At 33.4% G+C, this 25209-nt stretch overlaps 1 protein-coding gene across 1 annotated transcript in view; it reads right to left on the bottom strand.

Moving 5' to 3' along the window:
• Positions 1 to 23295, bottom strand: part of LOC145270298 (uncharacterized) — a 90867-nt gene extending 67572 nt beyond the window's left edge. The window contains exon 1 of the mRNA XM_080125944.1: positions 23176 to 23295. Within this exon, the coding sequence (XP_079982070.1) occupies positions 23176 to 23295 (120 nt within the window). The remainder of the gene's footprint in view (positions 1 to 23175) is intronic.
• Positions 23296 to 25209: the final 1914 nt, after the last annotated feature.

Genomic DNA, 25209 nt, shown 5'->3' with positions numbered 1-25209 from the left:
AGATGAGTAGAAAGATGTTTGTTAGCATTACACTTGAACTTCTGCATATCAGTGCAGTTGGGAAAGCAGAATCCCGGAAGGGAGTTCCAAAGACCCACAGTTCTAGGGAAGAAACTATTGGAGTAAAAGGCTTTTTGCACCTAGGTAGGGATCTCTACTGTAAAGAGATGAGACTTAGTAGCTTGTCGGGTTTGTCGGGGTAGTTACGTCGAGGAGGTACAAGTGTCTGCAGTTCGTCAGAGCATTCACCATTAAAGTATTTGTAGAACAGGCAGAGGGGTGCAACATCTCGTCGATGGGACAGAGGCTGAAGCCTAGATGACAGTTCAGGACCTATCAGGTTGGCGACTGTCTTTTGAACCCTGTCCAGGAGCGAGAGACAAGCAACAGATGCACCAGCCCAGATGTGACAACAGTACTCTATACATGGGCGAATGGTTGCCTTATAGAGGTATAGGATACTGGCAGGCGTAAGTAGTTTTCTAACACGGTAGAGGGAGCCAGCCTTCCTTGCAACAGCCTTGGCAATGTATCTATTCCAGTTCATATTCCCTGTAAACGTTAGGCCGAGGAGTTTAAAAGAAGTATTTTCAGGCAATGTGTTCTTTGCCATTGCTATTGGTGGTAGAGAAGGTTTCTTGTAGTTATTGAAGGAAACAAGCTTAGTCTTAGCAGCATTGAATGTGACCATCCATTTTTGTCCCCATTCCACTACGGATTGGAGGTCATCCTCTCGTGTTTCTGCCATTTCCGTGGATATGTGTTCATTTGTTTTCCCCTCATATCTGTTATAGAGAGTGGTGTCATCGGCAAATATACCCATCTCCGAAACAATTTTATCAGGGAGGTCATTTATGAATATCAGGAAGAATAGAGGTCCAAGGATAGACCCCTGAGGTACTCCCGCATTTATGTAATATTGTTTAGATGTACGACCGTCGAGGACAACTTTAATTTTTCTATTACTTAAGGATTTAATTACATTATGAATTCTGCCAGTGATTCCATATGATCTAATTTTCCTTAGAAGACAATCATGCCATACAATGTCAAAAGCCTTAGATATATCAAGGGCTCCTGCTCTACCCTCCCCTGTTTTGTCCAATGAACGGTATATACGTTCAGAAACTACAGTTAAGATATCTGCTGTTGAACGGGCTTACAATTCGTGTCATCCATAATTTTAGTGAAATTTATTCTATTTAAATAAGCATACATTTTTATGATACATAAAATTGCAATTAAACAAAATTATGACAATTCTGTCATCCATAACTTTTTATGAAAATTATTCTATTAAAATAAGCATACCCTTTTATGATACATCAAATTGCAATTAAACAAAATTAAATTGTTCAATGCATTTTTGGTAATATGCCATATGTCTTTTTTATTTTTAGATAAACTTTTTTTCGGTGATTGTAGCTATACATGGATTAGACAGAAGTATTTGGTTGTCTGAAACCTCAAACTAATAAATATGTGACTGATGTTTGATATTTATGTTTAATAAGAATAAAACATGCAATTTAGTATCAGTTCAAAGTCCAATCAGTTTTAAGATTATCATGAAAAAACGTGTTCTAAGAGATTCGTTATATAATAAGATCACGGCAAAGAAGTCACTACTGTCAATGATCAACTTCCTACGACAAATAGTACGATTATGTCTATTCATAGACTGCTACAATGTTAAACTGATATCAACATAAAAATGTATATTTACTGATTTTACAATGAAAATCTCATCAATATTCTTATACAAACGAGAAGTCTCTATTATTGATTTAGATAAACACTTAAAAATCGAACAGCATGAACAAAATTATTATTCATCCGTAAAAGTTCAATCTTTTAAAAATATAGAAACAAAGTTATACAGTGATAAAATAATTTTATTTTCAAACTGTCCAAGTTATTCAACCGAGAAATAGTTATAAAAATAGAATTTAAAAATACCAAAAATTAACCAAACAATTAAAACATGACAATGAAATTAGGAAACCTGGGGATTTTACAATAATTGTAGAATAATATTGCAAGAATATCGATTGTATCAACAAGAAGCATTAATATATGTGTGGTATTTGTTGGCATGTAGTATGTTGTCGTTTTCTTCAATGCCAATGTATTTCTAGGGTTCGTGTTCTTCTAGGTTTTTGATGTCAGTGTCTTTATCTATATATATTCTCGGTATAGATCTTTTTTTCAGATCTGAGCGTACACTTGGCACATTTATCTAGGCCAAACTTCATTTCGATGCCATTGGAGAAGGGGTGTACTACCTAGCATACGCCTTAAGATCATCCATGAAACGTTGATGGTTAACTGTATTGCTTGGAAGTCAACGACGGTTCTGACTCAAGTCGTAAGTGCTCAGACTGTTATTCAGTTCATCTATTCGTATATAAAAAAAATAAGAAACGTTTACATAAGAGATGATTGTCTTTCCTCTTTGTGACTTCGTAATATGGTTGTTTTCCACACCAAATGGATCTTGCATATTTCAAGGCACCAAAGTAATAATGACTGTCAACTGCCTTATTTTTATCGATCCATGACATTCTAAGGTTTATTTGCCTCCTCATTGTAAAAAAAACAGCATTTATCTGGGTGTTATCTCTCTGTCGCTGGTTTATCATGTACGTCGACAGTGTTCTCCGGTATTACTCGTCCAAAGTTTTCAGCAAACTTTGTGATTGAGGTTTGTTGAGAAAGGTGATCATGATGGTCTTTCACCATTTCCATTGTCATGTCCATTGAACTTTTAATATATCGGCCCATGCTTACTATAGTGGCTTGATATTTATGATTGAATTCAGGCCTAAGCCCCCTTTTTTCGTGATAGGTATATCCTGTTCATGCATTGGTTTCGGTATGTTACCTTATGTAGGGATAGTCGTTTCCTGGTCTTTGCATCGAGCCTGTTTATGTTATATTGAGGCCAGTCTATAATACCGAAACCGTACGTGATCACAGGTATTGCAAGCTGGTTTATAGCCGTAATTTTGTTTTTAGGGGTTAGTTAAGATTTGAGGATATTTTTCAGACATGCAATATTTTCGTGTTCTGCCTTCCGTCTAATTTTATCGTGTTCCACATTGGTTTTTCTCAATGGCGAGGTATTTGTATGTGGAATCCGCTCCAAAATCGTCAGTGAGGCTGTCATTGATCTGTAGATGTTCAGATGTTATCTTTTTCCCTTTTTTTATTGTGCATTTAACACATTTGTCAAATCGCTTTTTACAAATTTGTCAAGTGTGTGTTCTCATATGTGATTCATGAGAAAAAGAATTGTACATTGTTCACAAGAATGTGGCTTTTCGGTTTTTTGTTTTATTTTACTTCAGTCGAAGTTCTCAGAAATCAAGGGGCCGACAACCTGAGGGATAACACTTGAAATCTATATGAGATACATAGATATTTGAATGTTCCATTTAAGTTCTTTATCTCTCAAACACTGAGTTTGTGAAGAAATTGAGAACATAATTTTCCTCTCCCCAATAAACCATTTTCATACGTTGTACTATATCTTTCATGTTGGTCTCTTGGTCTTACTGGATTCCAGGACAAGAATTTATCTAGTATGATGGAGTATCCAGCTTCGTGCTATTACTTTAGGTAACATCACTTGGAGAAGGTTCACCATTCCTCGTAAAAGCTAATGTGGGTAAGTCATAGTGATGAGATCTTATTTGGGCAGCGAATACAAAATGTGATTTTGAATATTTGGTCAGGGTTTACTTCTATGGAAAAAGTATCCTCATGCCAGATTGTTCTGACAAACCTATGTACAGAGAGACCTTAGACACTCGAGGACAGTGTCTAGTAGGCATTCAAGTTCTCTCCCATTCAAGTTCTCTCTTTTTTTTTTCATTTTTCTTAAACTTTTTCTTCTAGGGGATGGGACATCCAACCAGATGTCTGACATTTACCCCTATTTTAGTGAGTCCAACCAAGAGATCTTTTCAGGATTCTAGCCGTCCCTTTCAGTGCAATTGTTTGTATTTCACTTGCACTTGGTTCACCGGGTATGCTTGCTATGTAGTTTTTAAAGTTCTTTTTCATAAGCCCAGTTGCTCCTATGATGACTGGTATAATTGAAATGTCTTTTAATTTCCAATCTCGTTTCATATCATACATAAGTCCTTGATACTTTGTTATATTTTCCCTCTCAGCTCTGTTAAGCCCTGTATCATTGGGTACACTGACCTCTATTACGGTCGCTTTTTTGTTTGCTCTGTCCCAAATCACTATATCTGGTTTAACAGCTTTCGCCAGTGTGTCTTCTTATATGTGTAACTAAACTTGATTTTTTAGAAAAAGAATGTTTACATTGTTCAAAAGAATATGGCTTTCGCTTTTTTTTTTTTCATTTTTCTCCCTTTAAAGATTGTAATGCTGGGTATGGGGCAGCCAAACCAGCTGCCAACATTGCCCCGCTGTTTATTGAAACCAACCGAGGGATCTTTTTAGTATACTCGCTGTTCCCTTAAGTGCAATTGCCTGGATCTCTTTTGCACTTGGTTCACCAGGAATATTAGTAAGGTAGGACTTCAGGTTCTTCTTCATAAGCCCTGTAGCACCTATGATAACTGGTATGATTGATATCTCCCTAAGATTCCAGTTTCTTTTCATATCGTACATGAGACCTTGGTATTTGGTCTGTTTCTCTCTTTCAGCTCTGTTTAGACCGCAATCATTAGGAACACTCACTTCAATCAAGGTTGCAACTCTCTCTGACTTATTTCATATAACTATGTCAGGTTTCACAGCAGCATTTTCAAGGTAGGTGGCTGTAGGGATTACATGGTCGTAATGTATGGTATATAAATCATTTCCAACTGTTTTTTTCATGTTGATGTTCCCAGGACTTGCTGCTACACTGGATGTTTCATTTTTTACAGATGATCCAGTGGAGGTACTCGCATACTCCATCATGTCTCGCTGTATAGTAGCCGTCCCCTAGAAGAACTTTGCAACTTGATATCAGATGACCAACACTTTCCAATTCTGTGTGGCAGAATCTGCATTTATTGTCATTACTGATCCCTGCCATCTTCTTGAATGCATTGGTCATCAATCCCTGGTCTTGAGCAGCCATTATGACCCTTTCCTGATCGTGGTGGAGGGATCCTCTTTTTAGCCAGTCCAAAGAAGCTTCTTTATCTATGTATTCCCGAGAAAGTTCCCCCAGAAAATACTTCGCACGCTGATGTTGTTCCCATTCTTTAAGGTTCATCTGTTGAAAGGTCTCGGTATATTTTTGCTGGCTCTTTCTTGCTATCTGTAGATCACTTGTTTGGTGTTTCATCCTCATCTGACAGACAGCCCTGACCAAAATGCTTGGCAGTCTGGGTGACTGATGTTGTTCTGCTGGCTATTGTCTCTTGATGCTCGTATACTATTGAAGGGTGTCATTCTGGGAGCTTCTCAGATACTGGCCGGTGCTCACAATAGTTGTCCTATGTTGATGATTGATTTCTGAGAGTCCCAGAACTCCTTCTTCCCTGGGCAAATACAGCCTTGGTAGACACTGATTTCTGTATATTATTTTATGAAGCGTTAGTAGCTTCCGTGTCTTTACATCTACCCGGTTGATGTATTTTTGTGGCCAGTCAATGATAGCAAAGCTGTATGGTATTACTGGCCTAGCAAACTGGTTTATGGCAGTAATTTTATTTCATTTTGGTCTCTTGGTTTTACTGGATTCCAGGACAAGAATTTATCTAGTCTAATGGAGTATCCAGCTTCGTGCTATTACTTGAGATAATATCACCTGGAGAAGGTGCACCATTCCTTGGAAAAGCTGTGGGCTAGCTATAGTGAGGAGATCTTATTTGGGCAGCGAATACTATGTGATTTTGAATATTTGGTCAGGGTTTACTTTTAGGAAAAAGTATCCTCATGCCAGGTTGTTCTGACAAACCCCTTTACAGAGAGACCTCAGACACTCGAGGATAGTGTCTAGTAGGCATTCAAGTTCTCTCCTTTTTACCTTTCTTTTTTTTCATTTTTCTTAAACTTTTTCTCCTAGGGGATGGGACATCCAACCAGATGTCTGACATTTACCCCTATTTTAGTGAGTCCAACCAAGAGATCTTTTCAGGATTCTAGCCGTCCCTTCCAGTGCAATCGTTTGTATTTCACTTGCACTTGGTTCACCGGGTATGCTTGCTATGTAGTTTTTAAAGTTCTTTTTCATAAGCCCAGTTGCTCCTATGATGACTAGTATAATTGAAACGTCTTTTAATTTCCAATTTCGTTTCATATCATACATATCTTTTCTCCAGTGTGAGATCTCATATGTTTCACGAGGTTTGATTTGTCCGAACAAGAATATCCGCAGACTTCACAAGAATGTGGCTTTTCCCTAGTGTGAGTTTTTATATGTCTCACGAGGTTTGATTTGACCGAACAAGAATATCCGCAGACTTCACAAGAGTGTGGCTTTTCCCCAGTGTGAGTTCTCAAATGTTTCACTAATGCTGATTTTTGAGAACAACAATATCCGCAGACGTCACAAGAATATGGCTTTTCCCCAGTGTGAGTTCTCAAATGTCTTACTAATGTTGATTTTTGAGAACAAGAATATCCGCAGACTTCACAAGAATGTGGCTTTTCCCCAGTGTGAGTTCTCAAATGTTTCACTAATGCTGATTTTTGAGAACAACAATATCCGCAGACGTCACAAGAATATGGCTTTTCCCCAGTGTGAGTTCTCAAATGTCTCACTAATGTTGATGTTTGAGAACAAGAATATCCACAGACTTCACAAGAATATGGCTTTTCTCCAGTGTGAGTTCTCAAATGTCTCACTAATTTTGATTTTTGAGAACAAGAATATCCGCAGACTTCACAAAGATATGGCTTTTCCCCAGTATGAGTTCTCATATGAATCAGTAAATCCAATTTTTCAGAAAAAGAATACCCGCACACTTCACAAAAATGTTGCTTTTCCATCGTGTTTTCTTAAATTGTTCACTTTTCCCTTTATTTATTTTACTTCAGTAAGTATTAAGAGATCAAGGGGCTCCCTCCTGGAGCTAACACTTGATTCTGTTATGATTTAAATTTATATCCGAGGGCTCTTTTAAGAATAGATGCTGTTCCCTTTATGGCTGCTATTTGTATTTCATTACAGCTTGATCTTCAGCAAGTGTTATTTGTCAGAAAAAGAATATCCGCACACTTCACATGAATGTGTTTTTTCCCCAGTGTGAGTTTTCAAATGTGTCACTAATCTTGATTTTTGAGAACAAGAATATCCACACACTGTACAAGAATATGGATCTTCCTCAGTATGAGTTCCTATGTAAATAAGTAAATCCCATTCCTGAAAAAAAGAATATCCGCACACGTCACATGAATGTTGCTTTTCCCCAGTGTGAGTTGTTATGTGCCTCAACGAGTTTGATTTGTCAGAAAAAGAATATCAACACACTTCACATGGATGTGGCTTTTCCCCAGTGTGAGTTCTCAAATGTGTCACTAATTTTGATTTTTGAGAACAAAGATTTTCGCAGACTTCAAAAGAATGTGGCCTTTCTTCAGTGTGAGTTCTCATATGAATCAGTAAATCCCATTTTTTAGAAAAAAGAATGTCCGCACACTTCACAAGAATGCTGCTTTTCCTCAGTGGGAGTTCTTATATGTCCCAGCAATTTTAATTTGTCAGAAAAAGGATATCCGCACACTTCACGTAAACATGGCTTTTCTCCAGTGTGAGTTCTAAAATGTGACACTATTCTTTATTTTTCAGAACAAGAATATCAACACACTTCACAAGAATATGGCTTTTCCCCAGTATGAGTTCTCATATGAATCAGTAAATCCAATTTCTCAGAAAAAAATACCTGCACACTTCACAAAAATGTTGCTTTTCCATCGTGTTTTCTTAAATTATTCATTAATGTTGATTTTTTAGAACAGGAATATTTGCATACTTCACAAAAATGTTGCTTTCCCCAGTGTGAGATTTAATATGTCTCACTAACTTTGATTTATTTAGAAAAAGAATATCGACAGAGTTTCCACGAATGTGACTTTTCTTGTTTTTTTTTTCATTTTTCTTAAACTTTTTCTTCCAGGGGATGGGACATCCAACCAGATGTCTGACATTTACCCCTATTTTAATGAGTCCAACCAAGAGATCTTTTCAGGATTCTAGCCGTCCCTTTCAGTGCAATCGTTTGTATTTCACTTGCACTTGGTTCACCGGGTATGCTTGCTATGTAGTTTTTAAAGTTCTTTTTCATAAGCCCAGTTGCTCCTATGATGACTGGTATAATTGTGAGTTCTCGTATGCTTCATTAAATATTTATTGAAAACGTTAAGCAGGAACATCTGCAAATAAAAAATGAAATTTAATATTGTAATATCATTGTTTAACAAAACAAGAAACATAACTTTATAAAACATTTAAAAATCACAGAAATAAACACTTGATTCACATTCATATTGTTTAAATGTAAAATAATATTCATAGTATTTTGTAGTAGATAAAGGAATTATGTAATTAATAAAGTAAAATAAACAATAATGTAATAAGAAGTTTTAGAAACTACGAGAATAGTTATTACTGCTCGAATACAAAAATATTTTTAGCAATGGAATTATAATAATCTATAATAAAGAAAAAAGTGAATTTTAATACTAACCCCTTTTAAAGTTAATAATCCAAATAATAATAGAATCCAGTTACTTAGCAGTGGTTACTAGTATTGTCTTTTAAAGTAACTTTCATTTTAAGTCTTATGCGTGGAAATATATTGTCGTTTAACAACTAGCCTGGGTGTGCAGCGTTGCCCGGATGTTGAGAAGTGTGTGTTGTGCAAAAAAAAAAAAATGGTAGAAGGTAGGCAAGCTCGAACCCGTACCGCGAGGGAGGAAAACAACTTGGAGAAAAACTTGATGTCCTTACTGCTATGTTCATCTCAAAACCGGAAATGACGAAGGTTTTAATTAAGGCTAGTCAATCGAAAACAAATGATGATTATTGTTATCACATGATTACGTAAACGGACTTGTAACTAATTGATATAATATGGTTACGTATTAGGACTTGCAACTTATTGTAATCACACGATTATGTAATGGGATTTGCAACTTATTGTTGTCACATGATTACGTAATGGGATTTGCAACTTATTGTTATCACACGGTTATGTAATGGGATTTGCAACTTATTGTTGTCACATGATTACGTAATGGGACTTTCAACTTATTGTTATCGCATGATTACGTAATGGGACTTTCAACTTATTGTTATCGCATGATTCCGTAATGGGAATTGCAACTTATTGTTATCGCATGATTACGTAATGGGAATTGCAACTTATTGTTATCGCATGATTACGTAATGGTATTTACAACTTATTGTTATCACATGATTACGTAATGGGACTTGCATCTTATTGTTATCATATGATTACGTACTGGGAATTGTAACTTATTGTTATCACATGATTACGTAATGGGACTTGCAACTTATTGTTATCACATGATTACGTAATGGGGCTTGCAACTTATTGTTATCACATGATTACGTAATGGCACTTGTAACTTATTGTTATCACATGATTACGTAATAAGACTTACAACTTATTGTTATCACATGATTACGTAATGGCACTTGCAACTTATTGTTATCACATGATTACGTAATGTGACTTACAACTTATTGTTATCACATGATTACGTAATGGCACTTGTAACTTATTGTTATCACATGGTTACGTAATGGCACTTGCAACTTATTGTTATCACATGATTACGTAATAAGACTTACAACTTATTGTTATCACATGATTACGTAATGGCACTTGTAACTTATTGTTATCACATGATTACGTAATGGCACTTGCAACGTATTGTTATCACATTATTACGTAATAAGACTTACAACTTATTGTTATCACATGATTACGTAATAAGACTTACAACTTATTGTTATCACATGATTACGTAATGGGACTTGCAACTTATTGTTATCACATGATTACGTAATGGGACTTGCAACTTATTGTTATCACATGATTACGTAATAAGACTTACAACTTATTGTTATCACATTATTACATAATGGGACTTGAAACTTAATGTTATCATGATTACATAATAGGACTTGCAACCTATTGTTATCACATGATTAGGTAATGGGACTTGCAACTTACTTTTATCACAGGATTACGTAATCGGACGTGCAACTTAATTTTATCACCTGATTTCCTAATTGGACGTGCTCGACGGTCGTACATCTAAACAATATGATATAAATGCGGGAGTGCCCCAGGGGTCTATCCTTGGACCTCTACTGTTTCTGATATTCATAAATGATCTCTCTGACAAAATTGCCTCTGAGATGGGTATGTTATATAATTATTATTAGTAGTATTAGACGATACCACTTGTGCGCATATGTTACGTGAGTTCTTATTAGTAAAGATATGAGTCTTAGTGAGAGTTCTTGTCTTATTACATATGATGTTGTATCTTAGAGAGAGAGATGTTGTTGTCAGAGAGATTGTTCGTTTATAACTATTCCTATATTTTAAATTTTCATTACTTAGACGTGTAGATATGAAGAAAGCTCTTGGAATGATGAGATAGTGTTCAGACAGTCTTAGTGTAGATATGATGTAGATTCACATTGTGGATATGAGATGTCGAGACGTGTATGTAATGACATTTTATAACACAGACATATAATAACAATACAATTTACCTTTTTGTAGAAATCACAAACACAAAGATGAGCTTTATCACAAAACACATGATGAAATTTATTTCTTCACGACCGGTCGTGATTTCCTCATTAAGAATTCAGAGTTTCACATTTTAGTTTCTGCAGTGATGTCTCGCTTCAGACGTCCGCCTGTCTGAGTTTTCTCACTGACCGTCTCCCCTGACTGTCTCTCTGACCAACTAACTCTCACTCCCTATATTGAGAAATCCATGCATCCCGGCCACGTGAGCAAAATTCACGTGTTTCAACATGCGCGACTTTGCACGTTTCCGACATTGATTTCCCAATAACCTATTTTTTCTTGTGTTGTTTCCACAAAGGAATTCAACCTACATATCTAATTTATTTAACCCATATTTTATTATCCACATTCTTTTAACAATTGGATAGTTTATTTATTATTTATTTCATCCGAATTACCAATTTACTGGACATTCCATTTAAACCTATTGTTCTTTAAAACTTATGTCCAGGGTTCGATTTCTGCTTTCTCTTATTTTCATTTTAACTAATCTCTCTATTTTATACTTACATGAACAGGGGACAGCCCTTATCATGTAACAGGTATATATGCTGATTACATAACATTCTATAACAGGCACGACAGGAAAACAAATGAACATATATCTAAAGAAATGGCAGAAACACTAGAGGATGACCTCCAATCAGTAGTGGAATGGGGACAAAAAAATGGATGGTCACGTTCAATGCTGCCAAGACTAAACTAGTTTCATTCAATAGTTGCAAGAAACCTCCTCTACCACCTATAGCAATGGCCAACGACTCTTTATTTAAGATTACGTCTTTCAAGCTCCTTGGTCTAACATTCACAGGAAACATGTGTTGGAACAATTACATCGAGGGCATTGCCTAGGCCGCTGCAAGGAAGGTGGGCTCTCTCTACCGTGCTAGAAAACTACTAACACCCGAAAGTATCCTGTACCTCTATAAGGCAACCATTCGCCCATGTATGGAGTATTGCTGTCATATTTGGGCTGGTGCATCTGCTACTAGTCTCTCGCTCCTTGAAAGGTTCAAAAGAGAGTTGCAAATCTTATAAGTCCTAAACTGCCATCTAACCTTCAGCCTCTGTCCCATCGACGAAACGTTGCATCCCTCTGCCTGTTCTACAAGTATTTTAATGGTGAATGCTCTGATGAACTGCGAGCAGTTGTGTCCCCACGACGTGAACACGCTCGAGAGACCCGACAAGCTTTAATATTGTGTAAAAGGAAAACAAATATTCGATTATATAAAGTAGATCTTTAAACAAATAATAAACAAATATTCAAATCTATAACAAATACAAATAATCTAAGTGAAAGTGTGTGTGTGTGTGTGTGTGTGTGTGTGTGTGTGTGTGTGTGTGTGTGCATGGATTTGCCTACGCAATAACAGTCAATTTTAAGCCTATAGATTCGAAATTTGATATACAGGGTACTGAGATTTGGGAAAATCGATATGGTTGGTTTTCGGACAGAAATTTGGCGATTAAGGGGTCAAAGTTCAACGATATGACCTTTGAGAACTCTACCAAACTCAGGTGTATCAGAATTTTTGTAGGAAGTTTTGACTCCTCTAACACAAAACTGCGAATAAAATATAAAAAAAAAATCGTAATTTCTCTTTTAAAAGTGGGTTGTTTATTTTCTTAATGGATTTTACTTCCAAAATAAACTATTAAAGTTGTTTTCAAAGTAAGAGAAATATTTTTTTAAACAGTAATGAATTTTATGAACAATATTTTTCAATTTTTAAACTTTAAAAATCTATCAAAAATTTTCTATTGATTGTATGTTTACGATATTTTCAGAGTCAATGTGAAATTTTATGCTTATTCCAATAAACCAAATATAATATTTTAGACAAACGTTTTTTTTTTAATTCACGCCCTTCCCTCATTTTCAAGTGTCTATTAAAAAGTAAATAATTAATTTACTCACCAAAGTTTTATATATCACAAATTGAAGAGAAAAGGTCAATAAATAATATATTCCAATTTTAAACAAAAAAGTAGTGGTTTTTTAGAAATTTACCTGTAAAGTTCGAAATTTAAAACCTTTTTTTTAAACCACGTTGTTTGTTTTTCTTTTTTTTTTTTTTAATGAAACCTTTGTCCTTGCTCCTTTAACTGAAAGAAAATAAGGGCTGGAATTACATTTTTCGAGTAGTTATAAGCTTGGAAAGACAGAGGGTCGAATAATTTACGCCTCCCATTTTGAAATGTCTATGAAAAAGTAAATTATTAATTTATTCACCAAAGTGTTATATATCATAAATTGAAGAGAAAAGGTCAATAAATAATATATTCAAATTTAAAACATAAAAGTAGTGTTTTTTTTTAGAAATTTACCTGTAAAGTCCGAAGTTTAAAACCTTTTAAAAAAACACGTTGTTTTTTTTTTAATGAAACCTTGTGCCTTGCTCCTTTAAGTGAAAAAAATTAGGACTTGAATTACATTTTTCGAGGAGTTATAAGCTTGGAAAGACGGGGTAGAATTATTCACTAATTTTTCACGAAATCCCTGACACACCTACGGCAAACTCCTCATACAATTTTGGGTCTAAACACGTCAGATTTTAGATATAGATTCCTTGGACATGGATCTAACTCACCAACTTTATTTGAGCTCTAAACTATGAATTTTAAGGAGTCATAATAGGGGTCAAAGTTTAAAAAATTGACATTTTTTTGTTGTTGTTTTGCCCAGCATATACCTCCAAACACCCGGGCAACGCCGGGCACCCATTGCTAGTCATTATGTAAAGGATAAAACAAAACTTTTTATTAAAAATATTTTTAAATTTTGTATACTTTACAGAATGATAAAAATAGTATATAAATTTATTATTTCCAGATTAAATAAAAGTTTACTTTTTTCTCTAAGCAAACAAACGAAAAGCATTTTAAAAATACAGTTTATTTACAATATTTGAATAACTTATATATAAACAACACTTGGAAATTTACTTGCTTCCTTATAAGGATAAATTTAGGGATTTACTATTTGAATATAGCATTTTATTTAATAACAGTGGTATTTACATTTGTTTCTACTAAAAATGCATTTATAACAAAACGTATTTGTAAATAAAATACAAAATAAAATTACATTGTTATACATTGGGCAAACAAACAAAAAATATTTAAAGGTACATAATTTTATTTACAGATCCTTAGGCACCTCCAAAAGTTACCACAGAATTACTTTTTTTCTAAAAAGAACAAACTCGGCTATTTACTGACCTTCCCATGTTGGAAAAGTTCGGTATAAAGTCTAGGAGCGAGAGACGAGTGGCAGATGCAGTATGCACCGGCCCAAATATGACAACAATACTCCATACATGGGCGAATGGTGGCCTTATAGAGGTATAGGACACTTTCGGGCGTTAGTATATTTCTAGCAAGGTAGAGAGAACCTACCATCTTCACAGCAGTCCTGGCGATACTCTTTATGTAATTGTTCCAACTCATGTTTTCTGAGAGCGTTAGGCCGAGGAGTTTAAAGGATGTACTTTCAGCAAAAGAGTCATTGGCCATTGCTATTGGTGGTAGAGAAGGTTACTCTGGACTATGTCCCCCTATCTTTATTCGTCCATTTTGGCCCATACCTATCTTTTACGGTGAAAAGTCGAATGTGGCACTAGGCAAGCTGTTAATACCCAACGAAAAAAAAAAAAAAGGGAAAGATGATGTTTCGGTATGAGTGAGAAGGAAAGAACATTTCTGCGAAATCTAAACTTTTCCTGGAAAAGTGGATTTTGTTGTCGACTATTTCTTGAGTAAAATATGGGTGCAAACTAGCGGTGTCAGAAATTTCGTGAAAATAGTGAATAATTCCACCCCATCTTTCCAAGCTTATAACTCCTCGAAAAATGTAATTCAAGCCCTATTTTTTTTTCAATTAAAGGAGCAAGGACCAAGGTTTTGTTTTAAAAAAATGTGTTTTTTTTTTAAAAAAGGTTTTGAACTTCGGACTTTACAAGTAAATTTCTAAAAAACGGATTTTTTTTTGTTTTAAATTTGAATATATTATTTATTGACCTTTTCTCTTCAATTTGTGATATATAAAACTATTCAACATAAATTAATTATTTACTTTTTAATAGACATTTCAAAATGAGAGGCGTGAATTATTCGACCCCCTGTCTTTCAAAGCTTATAACTCCTCGAAAAATGTAATTCAAGCCCTAATTTTTTTTCAATTAAAGGAGCAAGGACCAAGGTTTCATTAAAAAAACAAAAAAACAATGTGTTTTTTTTTTAAAAAGGTTTTAAACTTCGGACTTTACAGGTAAATTTCTAAAAAACGGATTTTTTTTTGTTTTAAATTTGAATATATTATTTATTGACCTTTTCTCTTCAATTTGTGATATATAAAACTATTCAACATAAATTAATTATTTACTTTTTAAGAGAAACTTGAAAATGTGTGACACTTACACAAATGGGGGGGGGCGTGAATTTAAAAAAAAACGTTTGTCTAAAATATTATATTCGGTTTATTGGAAAGAACATAAAATTTCACATTGACCCTGAAAATATCGTAAAAATAGAATCAGTAGACAAATTTTGATAGATTTTTAAAGTTTAAAAATTGAAAAATATTGAGTTCGGAAAATTCATTACTGTTTTATTAAAAAATATATATATTTCTATTACTTTTAAAACAACTGTAATAGTTTATTTTGGAAGTATAATCCATAAAGAAAATAAATAACCCACTTTTAACAGAGAAATTGCGAGATTTTTATATTTTATTCGCAGATTCGTGTTAGGGGTGTCAAAAATTCCTACAAAAATTCTGATACAGCTAGTGCAGAACAATTTGAAATAAAGGAAAGGATTAAAACGGAACGGAATTTTTATTTCCATTTCATAAGTAGAAGGGTCACATCAGTATTTTACACCGTCAAATCACGAATATTACATAGCTTTAAAATAAATATTATTAAAGTTTTAAAATAAAAAATATATAATTAATATAAAAAATATTTTAATATTTGAAATAAGCACTTGATTACATAAAGTAAACGAACAAAATATACATTTTTATATATTTGTAACTATTTATTTAACAGAAAAATGAAACAATTTTTAGAAAGTGTATTATTGTCTTAACAGAAAAACGAACAAAATAAAATGTGAAGTAATGAACCAATTGAACCACGTAACAAAATATAAATTTATACAAAATAAAACACCTTTGAAAATTAAACATTTCTTAAAGTGTTGTTGTCTTATGCTTTTAATAATTCGTCGAAATTTTATTAATTATATTTTTTATATTAATTACATATTTTTTATTTTAAAACTAATAATTTGTGATTTGACGGTGTAAAATATTGATGTGACCCTTCAAGAGTTGTCGAACTTTGCCGGGACTTAACTGCAAGACTGCCGGATTTTCAAGTTAAATTCAATTTTTACAGTATATTATTAGCAAAAAATAAAAACACAAATTAAACTTTTCTGTTGGAACTTCTGCAGTTTACGAACAGTGTTTTTTTGGATAACCTTTACGGAGATGGTCCCAACGTCCGCCTCGTTCTGAGTTCGGGGAGAGGGCGTCGAGGCAGAAAATTACCCCTTCAGTTTTTGTTTATTTAGATGAGAGTTTCAGGTTAAATTCAAATTCATAGTATTTATTGTTAGTTTAAGTTCAAAATAGTTAAATGGAGTTCCCTACCTCTTCTGGTTGGGTTTCTAAATAATAACGTTATTACAATTGAACAAATTGTTTCGTAGTATTTTTCTCAAGTTATATAACAGTAACACCATTTTTAAATGTTTACATAATTGGCATTTTTCAGTAATGCCGTATTTTACATGAGATATTCCTGAATTCATTGTTTTTCATACGACGACGCCATTAAATTGTTATAAAGAAAATACAGTAAAGTGAGGTCATGAAATGTTTGAAAAAAAAACAAAAAAAACGCGTGATTTCAAATGTTTATCTCTCTCTTATTAGCAGGTTTTTTTTTTTTTTTTTTTTTTTTTTTTTCAGAACTTATTTAAAAAAGAAAAATGAAATTGTGGATATAAAAAAATGAAATCATGGATATAAAAAAAAATATCTTGCATGTTATTTATGTTATGTGCTGAAATAATAAATTATTGCTCAGAAACTTCTCACTTAACATGGAGAGTGTGTTGTAAATATTCTGTACTTTCACCTAACAATTTAATAAAAGCGATACCGTAAAACATGAATTTCTTGATTAAATAATTCTAAAAACGCTATGGAGTTCAGTTCATCGAATTCCCTTATAAACATTTTTTGTCGCAAAGAGAACGACAATATTAGTAAAAAATGTTCCTTCCTTTTCTTTTTAAATGTAATTTATAAGTAGATAAAGAACGTATTCTAATCTTTAAAATCCATAATAACGAAATGATCAATTGCTTTTTAACGCACAAACAACATCCCTCCCCCCATTTATTAATATTGGAGGATTGTCAATAACTCATTTAATAATAATAATAATTCTTATGGTTTTTGTTGTTTATTAAATTTTATATGAAACTACAGAATATTATTTTATGTTCCCGCTCACCATGTTAAGCAGGGGTTTCTAAATAATAGCGTTACTATTTCAGCACGGTCCGTGTTTTGTATAAACAGCAAAAAGTTAAATTATAATTTAATCTGAAAGGAGAAAAAGGTTTGTTAAATTAATGTTTGTTCAATTTTGGATCCATTTATAAAACAAATAAAGTTTTGGTGCTAATGCAGAGAGTGATCCGCGCTATTTTTTAAATCGTATTTCCACGTTTAATTAAAGTTTTATGATATGTGTTTATTTTTATTCAATTGTAAGGTTAAAGTACAGAATAGGTAAAAATACACCCGCCCCTCCCCATGTTAAGAATGGATTTTTAAATAATAACGTTATTATTTCAGCACGGATCACTCTCTGCATGGGTACAAAATTTTTAGTTTCCAAAGAAAATTAAAAATATTTTTTTAGATAGTAAATTGCTTTCTATAAATTCCTGTACACAATTTTGGAGGAACCGATTTAAAATATTGAACGTTGAAATGACTTCACAGTCGACAGTGATCTAAAGTGGAAAACTATACATTTACCATTTCAATTTCTTTACCGTTTAAATTTCTGGTGCTAGTGCATTTACTGATCTTAGCTATTTTTTTTTTTAATCTGGGAAGTCTCGATAATCGCTTAAATCATAAAAATAAAAAAAAAAACTATAAACATTTATACTTGTCGGCCATATTGTTTTCTTTTGAACTCTGCAATTCGACATTTTATTTTCGAAACAAATAAAACTTTAAAATACGTCTACTTGTTATATATTTGTTTTTATTTGTTTGTTTTTTTTGTAACGTTACTATTTCAGCACGGTCCGTGTTTTGTATTAGCGCCAAAAAGTTAAATTGTAATTTAATTTGAAAGAAAAAGGTTTGTTAAAATAATGTTGGTTCAATTCCGGAGCCATTTATAAAACATATAAATTTTTGGTGCTAATGCAGAGAGTGATCAGAATAGGTACAAAACACCCTCCATGTTAAGAATGGCTTTTTAAATAATAACGTTATTATTTCTGCAGGGGTAAAAAATTTTTAGTTTCCAAAGAAAATTAAAAATAAAAATATTTTTTAGATAGTAAATTGCTTTCTATGAATTCCTGTACACAATTTTGGAGGAACCGATTTAAAATATTGAACGTTGAAATACCTTCACAGTCGACAGTCATTTAAAGTGAAAAACTACACATTTTACCATTTCAATTTCTTTACCGTTTAAATTTCTTTAAACAAAACTGATCCGCTAAAGAGGAAATCGAGATGTTCATAGAAATAAAATAAATACCATGACGTAAAATGCATTACATTGTTAAAAGTAATAAAATATCGAAAAACAATCTTACCTTTCATTGTAAACAATTGGATACGAAAACGGCAATAAAAAATTTGGATGATTTTTTTTGTTTATGTCAAAAATTGAAAATTTGGTCAATTTGTAGGGATTTCTTTACAAAATTAATACCATTTCAAATGTCCAATTCATTAAGAAATCCAAGAATAAATGAATATTGAAAAAGTTAAAAACTCAAAAACACGCTGAAACGTGGATTTTAAAAATTGATGAACAAAAATTGAAAGTTTAAAATGAAAATATATGAAGATTAAAAAAGATTAAAAGATAAAAAAAAAGATAAAACGTTATAATGAAATGTTTTCAGTTTTTAAATGTCCGTTAATTACGTGTTAGAAAACGTTTTCCTATCAACGTATTGTCCATTCATAAGACTAAAATAATTAAAAATGAGAAAACGAATAAAACTAAGATATCTTTGTTCTGCGTTACTTATATCATATAAGTAATATAAGTAATATAAGTTATATGCTAACGGCCGAGAACAGTTCATATAAATATTTAAATGAATATATATTAGGCAAATATGTATTATGTAAATATATCTGTATTTCAATTTAAGTAGTGTGTATGTATATATATATATATATATATATATATATATATATATATATATATATATATATAGTCAACCATCGTTGGTATTTTTTATTTTATTCTCTCTCTCTCTCTCTCACACACACACACACACACACACAAACACACATAAAAATATATATATATATTTAAATATATATATATAAATATAAATATATATATATATATTTAAATATATATATATTTAAATATATATATTTAAATATATATATAAATATATATATATATATATATATATTTATATATATATATATCTTTAATATATATATATATATATATATTTATATGTATATCTTAAAACATATATATATATATCTTTATTTTCATATGTTAAAATATATAGTTATTATATATTCAGATATATTGCATATGTATATATTCAGATACACACACATGTATGTATATATATATATATATATATATATATATATATATATATATATATATATTAATATATATTTCTAATAATAAATCTATGTTGTTTATTGCAAGTTCACTCCAAAATAGGCAGAATGCCACTTTGATAAAGGGGGCAACTATTTGGTGCATAATTTCTAGGGGTACTATGTAGGGAGGTGAGCAGCAAGATGTATGTTTATATTACATTTGAACTTCTGCATGTCAGTAAAGTCAGGGAAACAGAAATCCGGAAAGCAATTCCAAAGTTTTTACATTTTTTACAACTACGGATTTCTAATTCGTAGGTGTGGAATTTTGCTGTTTGTATAGTTTGTCTGGGGTGTTTACATCGGAGGGGTACAAGGGTTTGTAGTTCGTCGGAGCACCTTCCATTAAAGTACTTGTGAAACAGGCAGGGGATGCAACATTTCATCTGTGGGACAGCAGTTTAAGCCTAACGGATAGTGCGGGATATATTAAGTTGGCGACTCTCTTTTGAACTCTGTTTGAAGTGGAGACAAGTAGCAGATGCACCAGCCCAAATATAGCAAACATATATGGGCCAATGGTGGCGTTGTAAATGAACACGATACTCTCAGGCGTAAGTAACTTCATAGCACGATGGAGGAAGCTCATCTTATTTGTAGCAACCTTGGCAATGAACTCAATGTATCTCTTCCAACTCATGTTCCTCCTGAACGTTAAGCCAAGGGGTTTTAAAGAAGTATTTTCATGTAATGCATCATTAGTTATGTCTATTAGTGGTTGAGAATGTTTCTTGTAATTGTTAAAGACGCTGGTTATAGTGTTCGCTAATGGACTGAGAGCCTGGAATTCACTCCTCGGTCGAATCATACAGAAGTGATCCTGGGAAAAAAAGAGTAGTGCCCCTTCACTATGCTTTGGTGTAGTTGCCAGTAAAAGGGGAAAACTACAGCTAAACGATAAAACCATCATTCGATTCTGTTTTTCAAGTCACTCGCTATTAATTAATGGCGACCTTCTTTATGTAACGATTGATTGATAACCTTGGAAAATCATCAGCTGCCTGTTCTAAGAACAACGCAACATTCCTAGACTCAATCCTACATTCTCATAATCCCTGTCTCTAGGTGATTCACATAAACATATTTTAGTTTCTGGTAAGCTCTTCAGATGTTACAAAGCTATCTGCTGTATTGTACGAGACGGTCTAGTGTATGTGAGTTCGAGCTGTTTGAAAATATCGCTTTCTAATTCTACACAAATGTTTGGTCTTGGCTGTTCAGCTAAGTATTCCTTTTCCACCCCTATGTTTGATCAGCTGTTATTGAACGTGTGAAGATCGTTCATTTAGTCCGCAGGACCCATCATTCAGAATCTCAGCATCGATTGCAGAAACAGTAATCCTCTTTCCGAGCTGAAATTTTTTCCAGTCTATTCTTGCTCCTTGTCAATAAAAGCTAATAAATAGTAGCAGCCGACATACATATGACCATGTTCAATTCGACGGGTTGTCTTTCATACTTGAAGGAGAAATTTGGGTGACTGGTTTTAAAGATGAGGTTGAAACAATATATTTGTAAGAAAACGAAATTTATCGTCACTTTTGTTGTGAAAGGAATATTTGTAATTCAAGTAGATTTGTTTTGTATCTCAGTAAGATATCCGTAAGAAACTATATTTACATCGGCAAAAATATTTGTCAGAAATCGTCAGTATAAATTCGTGGTAAACACTGGAATATTTAGACTTACTGTCTTTCTAAGCTTACAATTTCTCGAAAAAATGTACTTGAAACCCGAATATTTTTTAATTAAAAGACGAAAAGACCAGACTTTTAAAAATAACAGGTTTAATATGAAATTATGCAATATTTGTTTTTTTAATAGGTTTTCGTTAAAAAAAGATTTAAAGAAAATCAAGGAAATTTTATGTCCTTCGATTATAAAAATATATATAAATTTACAAAAAATCACTTACCTATGAAAACTACAATTAAATCAGTAGTTTAATTGTCCATTGTTAAGAATTTATCCATATTTATACTTATATTCCATGCCCTTTTTAAAGAAAATACTTTTTTTAACAAGGATTAAAAAAACGCGAACTGTTCAAATATATATTTATATTCCGGTGCCTTAAAGGGACATAATTAATATGTATTTTTAATGCGTGCTGTAAACCCAAAATAGTATTTTGGTGCCTTCGTACTTTAAAACTGAACACATTCACTTATAAGTTTTTGCCGTGAAACAAAAAAAAAAACAGTTGACAGATTTTTAATTTTTTTATTCTCTTAATGAAATACATTAGTTTTTAATTGATATATTTTAATACTTCTTTACAGATTGATTTTTGTAAATATCAAAAACAAGAAAACATTGAATGAAATAGAAAAAATTGTCGTAAGCGTCCAATATTTACTTGACATTCTAAGCATAACATACGCTTCCACTTTAAAAAAAATCAACGTATTTTTTATAAAAATGTTTTTCACTTTCCAAAAACACTTCCTTTAGTTTTAAATTATAATATTTTATTTATTGATATTTTATCTTCAATTTTTTATATATAAAAGCTTGATACATAAATTAATTATTAAAATTTTAATATACATTTCAAAATGGGGATCGAATTAAAAAAACACGTTTATCTAAAATATTATATTTAGTTTATTGGAACGAGCATAATATTTCCCATTGATCCTGAAAATATCATAAAAATTGACCCAATAGAAAAATTTAGATAGATTTTTAAAGTTTAAAAATTGAAAACTATTCAACTCGTAAAATTCAACTGATTTCATTACGTAAAAAAAAATGGCCGCATGAAGTCGCGCTGGCACTTTGTAAACTCTGTTTTTTTTTAATATAATATTTTTATTATCTTTTAAACAAATTGTAACTCCATAAAATGCATTAAGTTCATCAAGTAGCTCATAAGAGTTACTTCCCTTGTTTAAAAGTTTTGTCCCTTTTTTTCAAATAACATTACTCGACTTGTTTTTTTTCAAATAACATTACTCGACTTGTGTTTTTTTCAAAGCTTTATAAGAGTTATTCCCCTTTTTCCAATTTCTTTTCATCAATTTTATCATAGTTCAAAAATGTTTTTTCCAGAGTCACAGTCACAATTTACAAAAGTTCTTATTTTTTAAAGTTTTTTTTTTTCGCTTCGCTGCTATCAACAGCATCGTCTCGTAATACAGGGTATGCAGCCCTAATCAGGGTTCTGAAAGGACTCGCTTTTTATTGAGCTGGGGGAATTTTTCTCACCTTAAGCAGTTGTAGTTGACCCTCCCATTTTATTTCACAATTCAAGTCTTCTTTTTAAATATCTTGTAAGATTTTCTTTCACTGAGAACTTCTCACCTCAATAGACGGTCATTCAAGGTATCGTTAGGACTTTCTTTCGACGGTTTTCAACTCAGCGCCCTGGAAGAATTTTAGATAAAACAGAGAGAAAAGAAAGAAAGAGAAAAGAAGATCTTCAAGTCGTCTTCAGTTCCTCTGGATTTCAGCATCAGGGAGGTCTTCAGGTTTCACTTCGTTTTCATCAGCACCAGCAGCCGCATGTTCCAGAATCACAGGCGGTTTCGAACCAGGGTCTCTCCCACCATCCGTGCAATCAGCCTCGAGATGCTCATCACCTTGCTCTCTTCCCATATTCGCTCTCTTCACGCACCATACAACCACCAACAACAGCACAATTATCGTTACTAGCATGCTCACTCTTGCTCCTGTAACCACTACCTTATGAAGCCTATCCCTAGCTTCTGTATTCTCCAGACCGTTTAGTTGGGCCTGTAATTCACTCAAATCTATTTGTCTAACTCCTCCCATAGCTTTTGGTAGCCTAAGTCGGTGTGTGGTGGTGAACGATGGATCGGGGGGTTCCAGAGGTCAGTGAGGTTAGTCAATTGGTCATTCGCCCACTCTACCTCAGGTGCTTTTAACAAATACCGTTCCTCAACCTGATAATATGCAGGTAATCCTATGCCTTTTCCCCGGGCTTCACAACCCCTGTCCAGTTCTACCATAGTTAAAGGCGGTCCCACCTTTATTATCCCAGCAGCCGTATTACCGCATACCTTAGACAATTCCATTCTGTTGCGTCGATACCAACCAGCTACTCGTATAGCCAGTGGCAAAATAACTTCAACCTTGCCACTTCAATCTTGCAGACGCTATTTATCACTCTCTAATCCCCCTGAAATAATCCCAACACACACAACTCATGATCTCCAATGACATACAATGGAATCTGTGACCAGCAAATTCCAAGACCATTATTTCGGCATATTTCTGCCTCTCGCTTATTCAACAGCATAACTTTATCTCTAGCCATATTGAATGCTACATACTCTGACTCCACTCTGTAACTGGCTATCAACCCTAACTTGGGTGTGTCCAGAGGATATGGAACGGGTGGAGTAATAACCTGATAAACCTCGTATTTAGTTCCTCGATCCCAGAGGGGTATAGATACAAACACTAATATTCTTTCAGCTTCCAAACGCGCACTACACCCCATGGTGTTATAATATTTCCACAATCCTCAACTCAATCATCCACTAGTACATCAACAACAACGTATGATGCCGGGTACCCAACAATAAGGCATTAAAAGAAACACGACCATGCCCAATTGACGATGCATCCCCAAAAATGGAACGACAAGACAACAAAACTGAAAGTACAATTAAATCACCAGGGACCCTCTTCCCATAGTAACACCGTGTGTGTGGATACTCTGCCTAAGAAAGAAGGCGACCATGGTCGGCCAATAACATCAACAAGAATAAGCATAATTTCCCAAGATTCATTCCTCGGTTGTGCTGTATATCGTCAAAGGTTCTGATACAACAAGGAACATGCTACATCAATAGCAACGCACATAGAATCATAAATGTCAAAGAGTTGTTGTACAAAAGTCACTAACGAAGAAAAACACCTTCCTGCGAATAGCTACTCGCAGGTGACCCAGGAACTAATTTCCTGGCAAAAAGACATCTCACTTAAAGAACAACCACGGCAAGCCAACGTCATCATGCATCGAACAAAACAATTTCTTAAGGGCTAAGAAACCCTTCATCCTCGTCGATTTCTCAGCAGGACTGCGTCAGCAGATCATGCAAATTAGGTATCATCGATTAAAGCACTTCGTCCCCGGTCACCACACCCAACAAAAAAACTCGATTGAGTCGTCACCATCTTTTCTCATCCCTAATTTACCACAGGGATCTGAAGGTCGAAGGTGCCATTCTTCCGCCTCCAAGAATACACGATTCCTGGATCTATCGAACCTGGTTCGATAATTCAAACTCATTCACAACTATAAAAAAAATTATGAAATATTAACCACGCCCCCAGCGCCTCACCCAAAGAATGTCCCCAAGCGGGCCCTGCTCAGACACACTGAGTAACATGAAGGCTGGTAAACCATAATCACCACCTATCCCAACAGTCCAGCTGAAACGCCCCGGATCCATTCAAACCAATTATAAAAAAATCAACCATAATCACCAGCTATCCCAACAGTCCAGCATAAACGCCCCGGATCCATTCAAACCAATTATA

The sequence above is a fragment of the Euprymna scolopes genome, chromosome 46 (assembly GCF_053919585.1).
Source record: "Euprymna scolopes isolate OS-2025 chromosome 46, ASM5391958v1, whole genome shotgun sequence".
In the NCBI taxonomy this organism is placed as follows: domain Eukaryota; kingdom Metazoa; phylum Mollusca; class Cephalopoda; order Sepiida; family Sepiolidae; genus Euprymna; species Euprymna scolopes.
Note: the sequence above shows the minus strand (reverse complement) of the source record. Positions and strands in the feature narration are given on the sequence as shown.